At 47.5% G+C, this 14,222-nt stretch overlaps 2 protein-coding genes across 3 annotated transcripts in view; both read right to left on the bottom strand.

Moving 5' to 3' along the window:
- Positions 1-734, bottom strand: part of LOC101620470 (glycine N-acyltransferase-like) — a 10,441-nt gene extending 9,707 nt beyond the window's left edge. Inside the window, exon 1 of the mRNA XM_004683431.2 lies at positions 652-734. Coding sequence (XP_004683488.1) covers positions 652-734 — 83 coding nt within the window. The remainder of the gene's footprint in view (positions 1-651) is intronic.
- A 1,764-nt stretch (positions 735-2,498) lies between these two features.
- Positions 2,499-7,156, bottom strand: LOC101628776 (glycine N-phenylacetyltransferase-like). Of its 2 annotated transcripts, none has more exons than XM_012725256.1 (6): positions 7,141-7,156; positions 6,422-6,517; positions 5,615-5,722; positions 4,152-4,278; positions 3,374-3,545; positions 2,499-2,973 (listed from the first exon to the last, which is right to left on the bottom strand). In XM_012725256.1, the coding sequence occupies exons 2-6, from the start codon at positions 6,497-6,499 to the stop codon at positions 2,571-2,573; spliced, it is 888 nt and encodes a 295-aa protein (XP_012580710.1). In that variant the 5' UTR covers positions 6,500-6,517; positions 7,141-7,156; the 3' UTR covers positions 2,499-2,570. The 2 variants fall into 2 exon arrangements, with proteins under 2 accessions (XP_012580710.1, XP_004682811.1); XM_004682754.2 differs by lacking the exon at positions 7,141-7,156 and adding an exon at positions 6,814-6,865.
- Between the last annotated feature and the right edge of the window lie 7,066 nt (positions 7,157-14,222).

Raw genomic sequence — 14,222 nt, 5'->3', positions numbered from 1 at the left:
GCAATTGACACAGGGACCCGTAAATTAGAATGTTCACTTACATATAAAATGCAGACACAGACTGTCTGTCAGGATAACACACTATTATCTCAAAAAAGTCATTTGCATCCCCAGCAAAATGATGCACAGACATTCAAAAAACCTCGCAGAGTTAACAGCGTCAACAGTGGGTCTACCTGAAGCTAGAGAAAGTCCCGAGGTCGGTCGCCAGCAAGGGCAGGCTCCCGGGAAGCGCAGCCCAGCAAAGTCCTCATAACTCAGCGTTTGTGTTACTGACAGTCAGCGCCCATCAGAGTTGGGTGCTATCTCCTCTGCTTAGGGTGCACCCTCTGCTCTTGCCTGCCTGTCAGGAGGTCATTAGTCTTCACAATCCAACGTGGGTGAGGTGTGCTCCAGGAAGGGTCTCTGACCCTCCCCCACACCCCCTTTTCCTGTAGGTTTGAACTGTCTCTTGGCCAGTGCTGCCTCTGTGTCTTGTGTAGATTTGCACATTTTCATATCCATTTGTCTTTTATTTACTTATGTTTTCTTCCTGGCTGTGAGATACTCTGGGCATGGCTGGGATGCATTGGCATATCTGCCAGGCACACAGGGGCACAGATCAAATACAAGCAGAGAAAATATTCATTGAATTTTTGAAAACTTACCTACTGCTGGGGGTGGACGATCATGGTGCCAAAGTCAGGCCATGTGTCCAGCAGGGCCTGGAGGTTGAACGGATTTCCCTGGTCCATGTGGAAGATGGTCCCACAGACCTGCTGCAGCCCAGGAAAGGAAGGGGTCACTGGTCAGGGAGGGAGCTTGGACAGAGTCTCTCCTGGGGTCTGATCCAGTTTCCTCTGGGGCATCCAGTTTACAGCAATATTCTATTGGCCACTCCTGCTAAGACAGGTCATTGCCCCCTAAAACAACCACCATATCCAGATACAGGCCATCTCTATGGTGCAAGATGCTATGCCCATTCCTAAATCATGTCCACTGAATTCTAAATTAAATGTCCTCTATGGGTTTTGACACAAGAAACCGATGTATTCTTTTTTCTTTTCAAAAAGCTGCATTATTTTTACATCATGACTCCTTTTTGTACACTGCATGCTTTCTCCTTTCAGGTATAGTTCCCACAAAATCGCCATCACCAGTTCCCCTGAGCACCGTTACCGCAGTCCCTTGTGTAAGGACACATTCTCTCCTGTTTGACCCCTCTCCCTCCCCTTCCCACGCAAAGTGTCTCTGATTAATAGTTGCCTGTTCCTTTTGAGAACCCGAATTATTATTTGTTGCAAAGAGAAGTCATCACGGCTCGTCTTTCATCAAGCACTTGATTGTTTAGGAAGAATATATTAAACTTTTTTTTTTTTAAAGATTTATTTATTTATGCATACAGAACTGGGGTACAGGCCAGAGGCAGAGGCTCGGGGCGGTGCGAGGCTTCACCGGAGACAAAGTAGGGAGCAGAACAGGCAGATCGACGAAGTACACTGCTGAGGGGAGTAGCGGGCTGGTCAGAGGAGGTCTGCCACACCATGTGGTCACCTCCAGGGCAGGCGGGAATCGAACTCATGCGGAAGTGGCTTTAGCTTCTCAGTGCAGTGCTTTAACCCGCTGCGCCACCAGGGAGGGCCGAATATATTAAACTTTAATGTGTTAGTTTGTCACTTTGCTTTCTGGGCAAACTGCCAGTGTTGCATAACATGAGTCTTTACGGGGCACAGGAATGTTTTGGGCCCAGAACAGCGAGATCGAGGAGGAGACCACGCTGGGCACAGCAAGTCCAGTTGGCTGCTCATGGTCACTCCACTTCTTCTTTGGGGGGGTGGACGCCCAGACCTGCCGGGCAGGGGGTGGTAGGAACTGACATGAAATGGGCCGTGCTTGGTGCAGAACAGGGCTCAGGGAAGGTTCCACTTGCATTTGGGGGAGGAGGGGTTGGGGGGAGAGTGTGTCACCAGTCAAGTGTTTCAATGTAAACAAAAGATGGTTCACGGACTTGAGAAAATTTAGATGTTCCCAGTTTGCATTACAGATTGAAAGCCACCAAGAAAGAAAGAAATAGTTAAGAACAAAGATGGCTTATGGCTGTACATAATTGATATTCTCTACCTCTTAAAATGCCAGACATGAAAAGGCCCCTGCAATTTCTGGGTCTCTCTAGGTTACGGGTCCCCCCACCATGTGTTCAGCCTGCAGATGTCTATGACTTTGGGAAAAGCTGAATCTTCCTAGGACTCTGATGTTGCCCCAAAGCTATGCTGGGAAAAAAACAAGGCATAAGGGGCCCGGGTGCTTTTAGCAGGAAGGGGAAGGAAGAATTAAAAACCTTTGTGAGCACACAGAATTCAGCTCCATGACCCCCATGCAGGTCACAGAGAGCTGGGAGTTGGGGTCTGCAGGAACAGCTGGGATGCTTCACTGCAAATCCTAGGGACCCCCTGGCCTGGAACCTCCCCCACCACCTCAACAGGAAGAAACAGCGCCCACGTCTTTACTGTGACATCAGTTTATTACGTGTCTCTGCCCATCCATCAACCTTCCACATGGGCCCAGCCACCAGGTATTGCCTGGTCAGGCTGTCACAGAGGGACACAGTGCCACTGGTTCCAGTCACAGGGCATGGGGACTTCATGCAAATTTTGCTTTATTTTCTGTATAATTTTGTTTTTCTTATCTACGTGAGAATAGATGGGGAAGCCGAGTTTGCTCAGGGCCTGGGACTGGGTGTACATGATGTGGGACATGAGGCCCTGGCCCCGGTACTTGGGCAACGTGGCCCCCATACGCATCTCTCCTGACTGGTCCATGAGGGCCCAGGATGCCAGGGTCCCCTCGGGCCCCAGTAGGCAGAAGGAGGGGAAGGTCCTGATGCAGCGCTCGATGAATCTCCGGCTCCGCTCATTGCCGCCAAAAAGCCAGAACTGGTTCACCAGGGCCGCGTGGGGCAGGTCCAGGGTGGAGGGCCTGAAGAGGGCTTCGTTGCTGGGGAGGGTCGAGACAAAAGCACAGTCCGTGAGTGAGAAGGTCGCCGTGTCCTCACCTGGCCGTCCTGAGGGAAGACAAGCAGGGAGCGCATGCAGGTCCTGGAGTGGGGAGCTGAGCCCCGAGGGACTTGGGGGGCCGTGTGCTGGGAGGGGGGAGGACAAGGAGACAGGGCGGGTGGACAGGGCCTGAGAGTTTCCATGGGACGGGCAGTGACCGGGTCAGGGTGCGGGGCTCTGTGGTCTGATGAATCCCACACAGTTAACATTTCACTGGCCAAAGTCTTTTCTGGCCCCTCTGACACACTGGCTGTGGGGAGGCCAGAGAAGGGCAGGGAGAGAAGCTGAGGCCAGCGCAGGCCTGGGAGAGGGAGCCCTGCACGGCTGCTGTGCAAACTCACATGGCTTTGGGTTTGCCGCCAGTGGGGGCCAAGCTCTTCCCCTCCAGCAGGGCAGGAGCCAGCTTCCTTACAGTCTCTGCAGTCATATAGAGGATGTTCTGGGAGTGCTGGACTTGCAGGGATTTAGCAGCTGCAAGACTTTGGATCACCTGGTTCAGGCTGGACTGTGTACCTGGGGGTGGGGAGCAGAGAAGGAGCCGTGTGGATCCCCGGGGGTCGCTGCCTGGTAGGGGTTGTTTGGCTTTGAGGACAGAAACTTCAGTGTATACTCAGGGCTTCTGCTGCGTGGCTGGGACACCTCATGACTCTGGTGTTCTGTCCTGTTCTGGGGAAGTGACTGCCCAGAAATTCACTCACACACCATGCCCAGGGGTGCCAGCTCTGCAGACCCACACCGGAAAGAGGCGGTATCAGCCCTGAGGATATGGCTCCATTCTCGCTGCCCCCTCAGCTCAGGAGGATGCTGCAGTCCCCCGCATCCACACCTGTGGCGCCCAGGAGGGAGTCATACTGCCTGTGGCTGCCTGAGCCCACCCACGGGAGACCTTTGGAAGAGCGGCCGAGAAGCCACACAGCTGCGGTCCAGGAGGCTGCGCAGGGAGAGTGAGCGGACATGCGCAAGAGCCTGTTTGTTCTGTGCGAGTTGAGCGCGACCTCTCTGCTTCTCGGGTGAGGCTGCACCCGAGTCAAACACCTCCTAGCTGGCTGAGTGTGTACAGGCCGCCCAGAGGGCCCCGGTCACGGGAGACAGTGCAGGTCGGGGTGAGGTGTGACTGACTTTGGATCTGCAGGTGTTGCTTCCAGTTGATGACTTCCGGGAAGGCCAGGACTTCCTGGCACTTCCTGACATCCTTGGAGAAGACTTGGTAGGTGTTGGTGTAGTGATCCAGATCGTCCGTCATCTCCTGTGGGAATCGGGGATGGAATAAAACAGATGGCTTATATGCCATGAGAGCCAACTTTCCTCTTAATTTTATTATACTATGACATTTTTAACTATTTGATATTAGAATTTCACAGGAGAATTAAAATTTTCTGCATCATTTGCATCATGAGATCAGAATGAGAGAGTCAAATATTTAATTTATGATGGAAAATTGAGACGAATCCTATTCTCTACCATCTGTTGCATTGAAATCCAATCTCCTCTGACATGGAAATTTAGAAGGTTTTTTTCTCTGGTGACATCATTCTACACAGGAAGGTAGAAAAGTCGTTGACAACAAAGCTTGTTAATGCAATGAAAACTTTCTTATATTTAATGTGTATGGAAAACACTAGCTATATGAATGTATAGTGTTAAATTTAGTTATGTGTAATTTTGGAATATAAACTTTGGCAATACCTAATGAAGCAAGGAAAATAAAATTCACTTGACAATGTTTTCTTAAAAGAATATATTGCTAACAATCTGCAGTTTTCCATAATAATTAGAAGCTTATTTAAAGAGTACACCTCAAAGTTTTAAGCAGCATATGCTGTTATTTGGAAACAAGTGATACAGGGAAAGTATTACCACAACTGGTGCAAAATTATAAATTTTAAATGTAATGTCCCTATTTTAAATCATAGAAAATACAGCACAGAAATACACTCCCAGGTAGGCTGTGTGATACTAATTACACATTTTTTTGTTACTTATGATCCCCTTAAAGATCATATTCTACTATTTTATTTTAGTTCAGTGTTATCTTTTAAGACAAAGTTATTGGTTTGAAAGGTCTACTATCTGTACTTCTGTAAATATATAATTGTATGGGATGTCAAACATAAAAATGTTTGACATTTTTATGTGTGAAATGTACTAATAACTACATTCACTAGTCTTTAAATGTTTCCCTACAAGCACACAGAGGTTATAGCATTGGACATTTGTCTTACAATCACCCTAACTCACCATCCACTCACACCTTTGCGTCTTCCCTTGCTATCTCCCCACTCACACTGTCCTCTTTTCCGCTTGACAAAACATACTCGTGCACCAAAGCCGGTTCCCAGCAGCCTCGCGCTGTCTCCCGGCATCCCAGACTCCGCAGTGGAGCTGCCTGACTTCCGCGTGCTGACCCCTTCTGTCCTGCACGCGCCACCCGTTGCTCATCTCTGCCTCCTCCCGCCCACGGGCTTCTTGAGACAGGGACTTGTTCACCATCATGCAACTCACCTGCGCATCCCAGGTAAGCTGCCAGGTGCAGGGGCCCAAGCAAGGCCGAGTAGAGGAGGCGCCCTCCCCCCACCCCTCACCTGCTGCTGGGGGCGGATGACCACGGTGCTGAAGTCAGGCCACGTGTCCACCAGGGCCTGGAGGCTGAACGGGTTTCCCTGGTTCATGTGGAAGACGGTCCCGTAGACCTGCAGCACCCCAGGAAAGGGAGGGGTCATTGGCTAGGGAGGGAGGGCAGAGCTCCCCTGGGATCAGGTCCAGTTTCCCCTAGGGCATCCAGTTTACAGCAATATTCTGTTGACCTCTCCTGCTAAGACAGATCATTGCCTCCTAAAACAACCACCAAATCCAGACACAGGCCATCTCTATGGTGCAATACCTAGGCCCATTTCTGAAACAACCTTTCCGCCTCATCCTTAATTAAATGTCATCTTTGGGTTTTGACAAAATGGAGACCGATGAATTATTTGTTTCAAAGAAAAGTTATCATAGTTCGTCTTTCACAGAGCACTTGACTGTTTAGGAAGAATAAATTAAACATTAATGGTTTGTTTGTCACTTTGCCATTCTAGGCAAACTGCCACTGTTGCATAACATGGATCTTTACAGGGCACAGGAATGTTTGGGGCCAGAACAGCAAGATCAAGGAGGAGACAGCTCCGAGCACAGCCTGTCTAGTTGGCTCTCATGGTCAAGGTGCACACCTGGGCTCCACTTCCTTTTTGGGGTGTGGACATCCAGACCTGCCCCCCATGGAGTGATGGGAACTAGCTGAGATGAAATGGATGGTGCCTGGTGCAGAACAGGGCTCAGGGAAGGCCCCCTTCCCGCATGGGGGAGAGGGTGCTGTGGAGGCGTGTTGCTGGTCTGAGGCGTTTCAGTCTCACCTTTAAGGATTCAGGGAGGCTCTTCCGCAGAGATTTCTCTAGCATCTGCAGCATCTGCCCACCCTGTACATGTAACATCTTGGCAGGAGCCTTCACCTAGAGAGAGGACCAAGAACATTAACAATGAGTGGTAGCAAAAGTCATACAAAGACCAAAGCAGACAGACACCCTTCTAGAAGCCTGGCCTCAAGCCTGTCCCTGTCATTTCACTGGTGCCAGCTTGGCTGAACCCCAAGGGCAAATAATTGTGGCAAAAAACAGATGCCCTTTTTTCAAAATTATTCCTAATAATTTGAAAACTGACATTTTCATTTTTACTACATCCAGAATATTAATTAAGACTGTACTGGCATTAACAAATATATTCCCTAAGGGAGCTGGGTCGTTCCCACCTTGTTCAGAAAGTCCGCAAAGAGCAGGAGTGACAGCAAGGCAAATCGATGCTGGATGGTTCTGCCCCAAGATCAAGAAGGCCTGGCACTCAGAAAGAGCCGCTCCCACTCCGCCCCGTGCCAGAGGGTGTGCTTTTAAAGGGGAAGGCATAAAGGGCTTCCCCAGCACGGGTGTGGGGCCAGCTGGTTTACCTAACTGCTGCAGGTCATTGCGCCCTGGAAGGCCCTTTATTCTCAATGGGCCACTCTGAGTGAGCACCAGGTGGTTCTAGGAGACACGGGTGTTGCCCACTGAAAAACTGCTTGGAGGGAGGATCAGCTGCTCACCTGGGATGGCTGTGGGAGCCTGCATGCATCGCCAGCCGGCCCTCCTTGTGGAAAAGACCCAACAGAGGATAAATTATTTAACTCCTCCATGCCCTGGAACAACATCTCTTGGAGAGTGCAGTTGTGACCCCACAATCAATACAGGTAAGTGCTTGGCACAGTGTCTCGGCCATAGTAAGCAACAATCAACTGTTATTACTGGTATTATTACTCACTGTTACCATTAGCTGAAGCAACAGTCAATGCACTCCGCCAGCCAAAAATTCCGCAGGGTGACTTTTCCTCTGTATAAGGCTCTGTGGTGAGGGTCAGTGGGGGTCATCTGCAGAAGCTGGTGTGTGGCACATGAGGTCAGGCGTTTTAGCCTGTCGCTAGTACCTGACCAGGAGCACTGTGTCATGTGTATGAACCAATTTAATTATCACCATCCCCGTAGCTTTAAGAAAGTGAATCTTTTCTTCCTGAATCAAGACAATAAAGAACAAAAGAATCATTCCTTATGCTCCTTCTTTTGGGGGACAAATAAAGGATGTAATGTACCTTTTCCACACGTGACTACTAGAACATCTGAAAATGTCTGAAAGTGATTTCATCCTGCTCCTGCGATTTTCATTTAGATGTCAGAGGAGCATGGCTTCTAGCAATCTGTGTTTTTAAACTTTCCGGATTATTTTGGTTATCATTGGTCACCTTCACTGGGATATAATTACATATATTAATTAATTGTCCAAGTGTAAGCAGCTCATGGTGGATTTTGAAAAATGTATATATTTAGTATTTAGCATCAGGATGATAATATGTACAATTTGAATTCCAGCAAAATCTTCTTGTGTGCTTTTATAATCCCTCACCTTACTCCCAACCCCTGGGAGCCAGTCTGGTCTCTGGCTTCTGACTTTTCCTTTGTCAGGATGTCCAAATCAAAGAATAATCTCAGGTGTAACTTTCTGAGACTTAGAGGGCAGAATGCGGAGCCCCCCAGCGCCCCAAACCTGTCTGCTCGAAATGGGTTCTGCAATCCACCACATAATGACAAACACACTCAGTGTAGAAACCTTCAGTGGAAAAGAACCACTCTTGCTCTGGTGAATCTCTCACCCCCACACCTCTGGCCTGCACTCCAGTTTTGTATACATAAATAAAAATAAATCTGCAAAGGAGATTTATATTAAAGACTGTAACATACTGTGTGGGGCCGGTGGGAAAACAGCGTTCTTTGAGCGATTCTCAGACTGTTTCCCTGTGACCTGCCAGCACATGTGCCTGGCAGAGAACATGGCACCTGGAGACGTGGGCCGTGTGTGCAGAGAGCGGTAAGTAACAGGTGAGCCTGAGTATAGCGCGCATGAGTAAAACATGCTTGTGTAACTGGGCCTAAACTGGCCCAATGCTGGCTATGTCTATGTCATATAAAACCTAACAGGGGCCCCCTGGCGGCACTGGGGCTAAGCCTCAGCACTACCACTGCTGTCACCGCCAAGGCCTGAGTTCGACCCCTGGCCAGGGAGGTAACCCACATGGCGCAGCAGCCTTCTCCTGTCTTCCTGCTGTTCCCTCAGCAGTGTGTTTCAGCCAATCCACCTGTTCTGCTCCATACTCTGACTCTGGTTTATCCTCTCCCTTCCCTGCACCTCTGACTTGTACCCCAGTTCTTCTATGGACAAAATAAATAAGTAAACAGGAGGGGAGCTTCCAGGTTCCCTGCCCCACCAAAGAGAGGGTGGAGCTGAACAGCAAGAAACAGGTAGAAATGACTTGGCACAGACTGGAAAGAAAGAGAAGGAAGACAGGGATTGGGGGATGGGGGGGGATGGAGAGGGAAGAAGACCTGGAGGAGCACAGGAGTCAGAGATAGTGAAGAGGAAGCCCTGCTTGGTTCTCGCATTGAGGCTTGCACTGGGACATGAGGGACAGGACGAGGAAGGAGACACTTAGAAGAGACATGGGTGAGAGACGTGGGAGGAGGTTGACGATGGCGGCCTTTAGCTTGATTTTGATTCAAGCTTCTGCTTTGAGTTTGCTCCTTTCCTCCAGTCTTGTCTGCCCCCTTCTGGTCCCTGACAGAGGCTCCTCAGACGTGGCAGCTTGGGCCAACCCTGTTTGCATGGGCACTTACCCATGAGAGCTGATACCTGTGGGTGTTTCATGGGAAAACCACTTTCACTGTATCCTTCTCTTCTCTGCTGCGCACTGTCTTACAGCTGTTTTTTTTTTTTTTAATTGAAATTCTGATGCACTACTACATTTGGCTTTATGTGGCAGGTAGCAGAAACCTTGTGGTTCCTGAGTACCCCTCACCCTGCCTGCTAATACTAGGGAAAGGAGACTGGCACACAGACACCGAGGAGCGACTGCAGAGAGGCAGAGAAGACAGTCAAGGAGGCTTCGGCTGAGACCAGTGAAGCTGTCACCTTGATCTTGAACTTAACTTCTGGTATCATGCGGTAACAAATTTCTATAGAATAAGCCCCCCAGGCTGTAGGATTTGGTAGGCAGCCCTAGCAATGAATACTGCACACATGTACTCATGTGTGTCTCTTGGGTTGTCTCTTGGGTTTAAAGCACGTGTGGCACAAGGCAATTTTTCTATAACGTTGGTCATGTGTGCAGTGTGTTCTCAGAGCTCCCGCGGCTCAGACTTCCTCACCCTCTCTGCTCTTGTGTCTGACACTGTATTAGAGTCTTCTTTCACTTCCCCGCCCCCACCCCGCTCCTGATCCCTCCCCTCTTCTTCCTCCTTAATTCCTTCCTTCCATCACTTGTTCTTCCCCCCTTCATTTGTCCTTCTTTGTTTTCTATTTCTTTCTTCATTCAACAAAACCTTTCTGAAAGCCTGAAATACACCAAGCCCTGTACTAAAAATTCAAAGATGGAGAAGACACAGTACTACTTTAAATGCTCACGATATAGCCAGTGGGAGAAGCCTATAAAAAACTACCGTTCCAAGACCATCTGGTAAATTCCAAAATTGTAATAAAACACGGATGTCAGAGCATGGAGGAGCGACCCTTTATACATTGTGGGGCTGGGGAGGGGTCAGGGAAGGCTTCTTGAAGGTGATGGGTCTGGGCTATGTTTTAAAAAGTCTAGTATCACCCCTCACTCAAAAAGTATCAGTGGCTTTTTAAAAATCAAAAATCATCCCCAAGGAAGATAGTTCTGAAAGAGAAAAAACATCCGTATTCTGTACCGGAATGACCAGGTTTGCGTAGGTTGCCTCCCTGTGTATCCACCTGTCATTCCTGCAAGCCCTGAATGTTTGCTTTCCCTAAATGGACATGACCTTGGGGCCTAAGGCTTAAGTCTCAGTGCTCTTACTCAGTGCGCAGCAGCCCTCTCCTGTCTCCCTGCTGCTCCCCTCAGCCATGTGTTTCAGACCTGCCTGCTCTGAACCCCCTCTTTCTGGTGAATCCTCTCACCCCCCACCTTTGGCCTATATCCCAGTTCTTCTATGCCCCTCCAAATTACAATGACCAGGAAATATCACTCTTTCCCCACCACGATGACCACCTCTCCAATTAACAAGGGATAAAATTTATGTGTTGATAAAATCACACAACGTTTAATGGGAATTTTACTCTTTTAGAACAATCTTAAAGTTGAGTGCTAGAGAAATTTCACTTAAATGGATTAAAATTTCTGTTTTAGGGCTCTCCCTGGTGGCACAACAGGTTAAAGCATCGCTCTATGAAGCTCTCCGAAGACACTGCAGCAGCAGGAGATAGATCCCCCGCCAGCAAGCTGACCCCCATGGCACAGCAGGCCTCTCCTGGCCGGCCCGCTGCTCCCCTCAGCAGTGTATTTCAGTAGATCTGCCTGTTCTGCTCCCCACTCTGTCTCTGGTAAACCCTCTCACCCACCACACCTCTGGCCTGTACCCCAGTTCTGTAAGCACAAATCAATCTTTAAAAAAACAGCTGTTTTATGATAGCATGCTACTAGTGCTTTGGGTATACAGAATAACATGCTAACTAGCACAGTTAGGATGTGTCAACAAAAACCATTTTAAATGTCACCTGACCACTAGTTAGGTCCTCTTTCAAGTTGGTGGATTATAAAGAATTAGAAACCACCTGACTTGTAATGTTTTCTTTTCCATTCAGCAAGTCCATCTGATCTCACACTTTCTGGTAAGCCACCCCCAAAATGTTTATGCATATGTGCATATGATTATACCTGCTATTCTTTTATGCAGAGAAAAAATTTAAAACCTGTGAAATTGAAGATTATCATTAATAGATATGTTCCCAACGCCCATTTTAAAAATGAATTTTCTAGAACATCTCTATGTGCTAAAACAACACAACAGAGAGCTGGCCAAGTGAAAATTATTATAGATAGGAGGGCAATTTCATTTCATGTTGGAGCATAATTAAGTTTCTCACTTAACATTTGATAGCATGTCCACTCCCAAGTACAAGAAATTATCTCTGAGTAAATCAAGCTAGTTTTCTCTGGCTGAGGGTGTTTATCCTTGGTGCATAGAAGGAATGTGCCATATGCCTTGCATAAAATGGATGTTCTCTTTTTCAGAATGTAGTTTAAACCACACTATGGAAACAGACTACAAAAAAAAAAAAAAGATGACATTGGCTCCGTGTGAGTCTGGAGTTTAAAAAGTATCTGGGTGTATTTTAAATCCATCTTTGCAGAAGAAGACAAGACCCAGTTGCCACATACTAAATAAACATGGAAAGCACAGCCCAAGAATGAGCAAATACACAGAGACTTGGAAAGCAGGTGAAGAGTAACCATGACACATCTGAGCCGTGTCTCCAGCTTGTGAGTAGAGAGTTCCAGCAGGAGTTCTCAGCTGAGTGTAGTTCACCACCAGAGGGTATTTGACATGTCCGAACAAATTTTCACTCGTCACCAGAGGAGACACAGCTGCCATCTAGTGGCGAGAACACCCAACACTGCACAGGGTCAGCCTTCCCCCACCCCCAACCATCCCAAAGAACAATCCAGTCCACCCTGACAGTAGCACCCAAGTGAAAAGCTGACTCAGTCTTAACAATTTATTCTTGCAAGCTGTTCATGAGTGACATTGCAATGCACAGATAGACAATTTTTTAATCAGTTGTATACAAGCACATTTAAATTAGTTTCAGCTTTTTATTCTTGTACACAACTAAAGCAGTTATGAACATTCATTTACCACCTTGATACAGATATATGCTGTTGTTTTCTCTTGGAAATGGATTTCTGGGAGTGGGTTGCTGGATTGCAGAAGGAACTACCAAAAGACTCCCTAGGTTCTCTGTATAAGAAACTACCAAAAGACTCCCTAAAATAGTGATGACCAGAAATGGAGGTGACCCGTGTAGTCACTTTTTTGGTCAGATACGAATGCTTTGCTTGGTCCATTATAGACCCTCAGCAAGTTGTTCTTCCTTGAACAAATGTGGGGAGTTATCCTATCAAATGCACAATGTCTCTTCACCATGTCCAGGCTCTAATCCCTGGAAGCTTTCAATGGTAGATTATATGGAATGGAACTTTGCGGATGTGACTATGGCCCTTCAGTTGGGGAGATGGTCCCGCACTGTCAAAAGGAGTGGCAAATGCAGTCACCAGTGTCCTCACAAGAGGGAGACAGAGGACTACAGACAGAAGGAAGTGGAAGGGGTAGGGGTGTGGGTCACAAGCTGAGGGAGGAAGACTGGGAAAGTCCTTGAAGCAGTCTACCTGCCAGCCCACCCAAGGACTGTCTTGCTAATAGCTTGATTTTCATCTCATCAGACCCATGCTGAATTTTTTTTTTAAAGATTTATTTATTTGTGCATACAGAACTGGGGTACAGGCCAGAGGCTCTAGGGTGGCGAGAGGCTTCGCCAGAGACAGAGTGGGGAGTAGAACAGGCAGATCAACGAAGCACACTGCTGAGGGGAGCAGCAGGCGGGCCAGGAGAGGTCTGCCGCGCCACGTGGTCACCTCTGGGGCAGACGGGAATCGAACTCATGCGGAAGTGGCTTTAGCTTCTAGGTGCTGCGCTTTAACCCGCTGCGCCACCAGGGAGGGCCGCCATGCTGAATTTTTGAATATCAGAAATCTATAAGAAACACACTTTTAAATGAATTTTAATGAGGAAATGTTGGTTTACAGCATTAGATAAATTTCAGGTGTGGGGATCATAAATGTTTGTTTTTTTAACCACTCAATTTATGACAGTTTAAAATTTATGTCCGTTTAACAACAATAGGAAGCTAAAACAACACAGACATAAAATTCATATTAAAGATATAAAGTTAAGCCATATAACTCACCCTCCCAAGCCCCTGTGATGAAAGAGTTACTCAGAAAACCAAATTTTTGCTGACAGCCAAAGTTTGAATTTCAAGACTTCTACTGAATTCAGTAGAGTATCTCAGAGCTCTTCAGAGGACAGCCGACATAAAAAATCATGATATCTAGGGTGTTTGAAAGGCCCTCTGGAAATCTTTGTAGGCAGAAGAGGAAGATACCAAAGGAGACATTTTCAAAGCTGACTTTATATTTTCAGACAAAGAAGCATGAAAAAAGCATGATTCTTTCATGAAAGAAGCCTTCAAAGAAAAAGCATGGCATTGAACACATTATCTTGACACCACTGATTGACATTTTAATTTGGAGATTTCTGTCTCCATAAAGGAAGTGAGTGGCAGCAGCCGGCCAGGCTTCTGACTTCCTAGCAGAGGAGGACAGAGATACTCTCCTGCGCCAGCCCCACATAACACTTGGGTCCTTTATGTGTTTTTGTGGATTATCTTGTTGGCATTTAGGCTGATTTTTTTTTTCACCGACGAGGGAGACTTAAACAATGGTGCCAACCAACAATATTTCTTGGAGGTGCATTTCCACCCACAGGAGCAACCTTGAACCCACAACTTTCCCATGTCTCTTGGATGTTTACTTTCTCTCCTGCCACGTGTAAATAAAATGGCTTCTTTTTTTTTTTCTGACCGAGATACTTTCCACAGTGATCACCAATTCACCACATGTTGCCTTGGCCTTGGTATTTAGGGACTGTGTAACCCATTCTCAACTCGCAGGGCTGTTCCATCACAAGCCACGAGACAGGGGCCCCTTCTGGACCAAGCACA

The sequence above is a fragment of the Condylura cristata genome, unplaced genomic scaffold (assembly GCF_000260355.1).
Source record: "Condylura cristata isolate star-nosed mole 26May11 unplaced genomic scaffold, ConCri1.0 scaffold00015, whole genome shotgun sequence".
Taxonomy (NCBI): Eukaryota; Metazoa; Chordata; class Mammalia; order Eulipotyphla; family Talpidae; genus Condylura; species Condylura cristata.
Note: the sequence above shows the minus strand (reverse complement) of the source record. Positions and strands in the feature narration are given on the sequence as shown.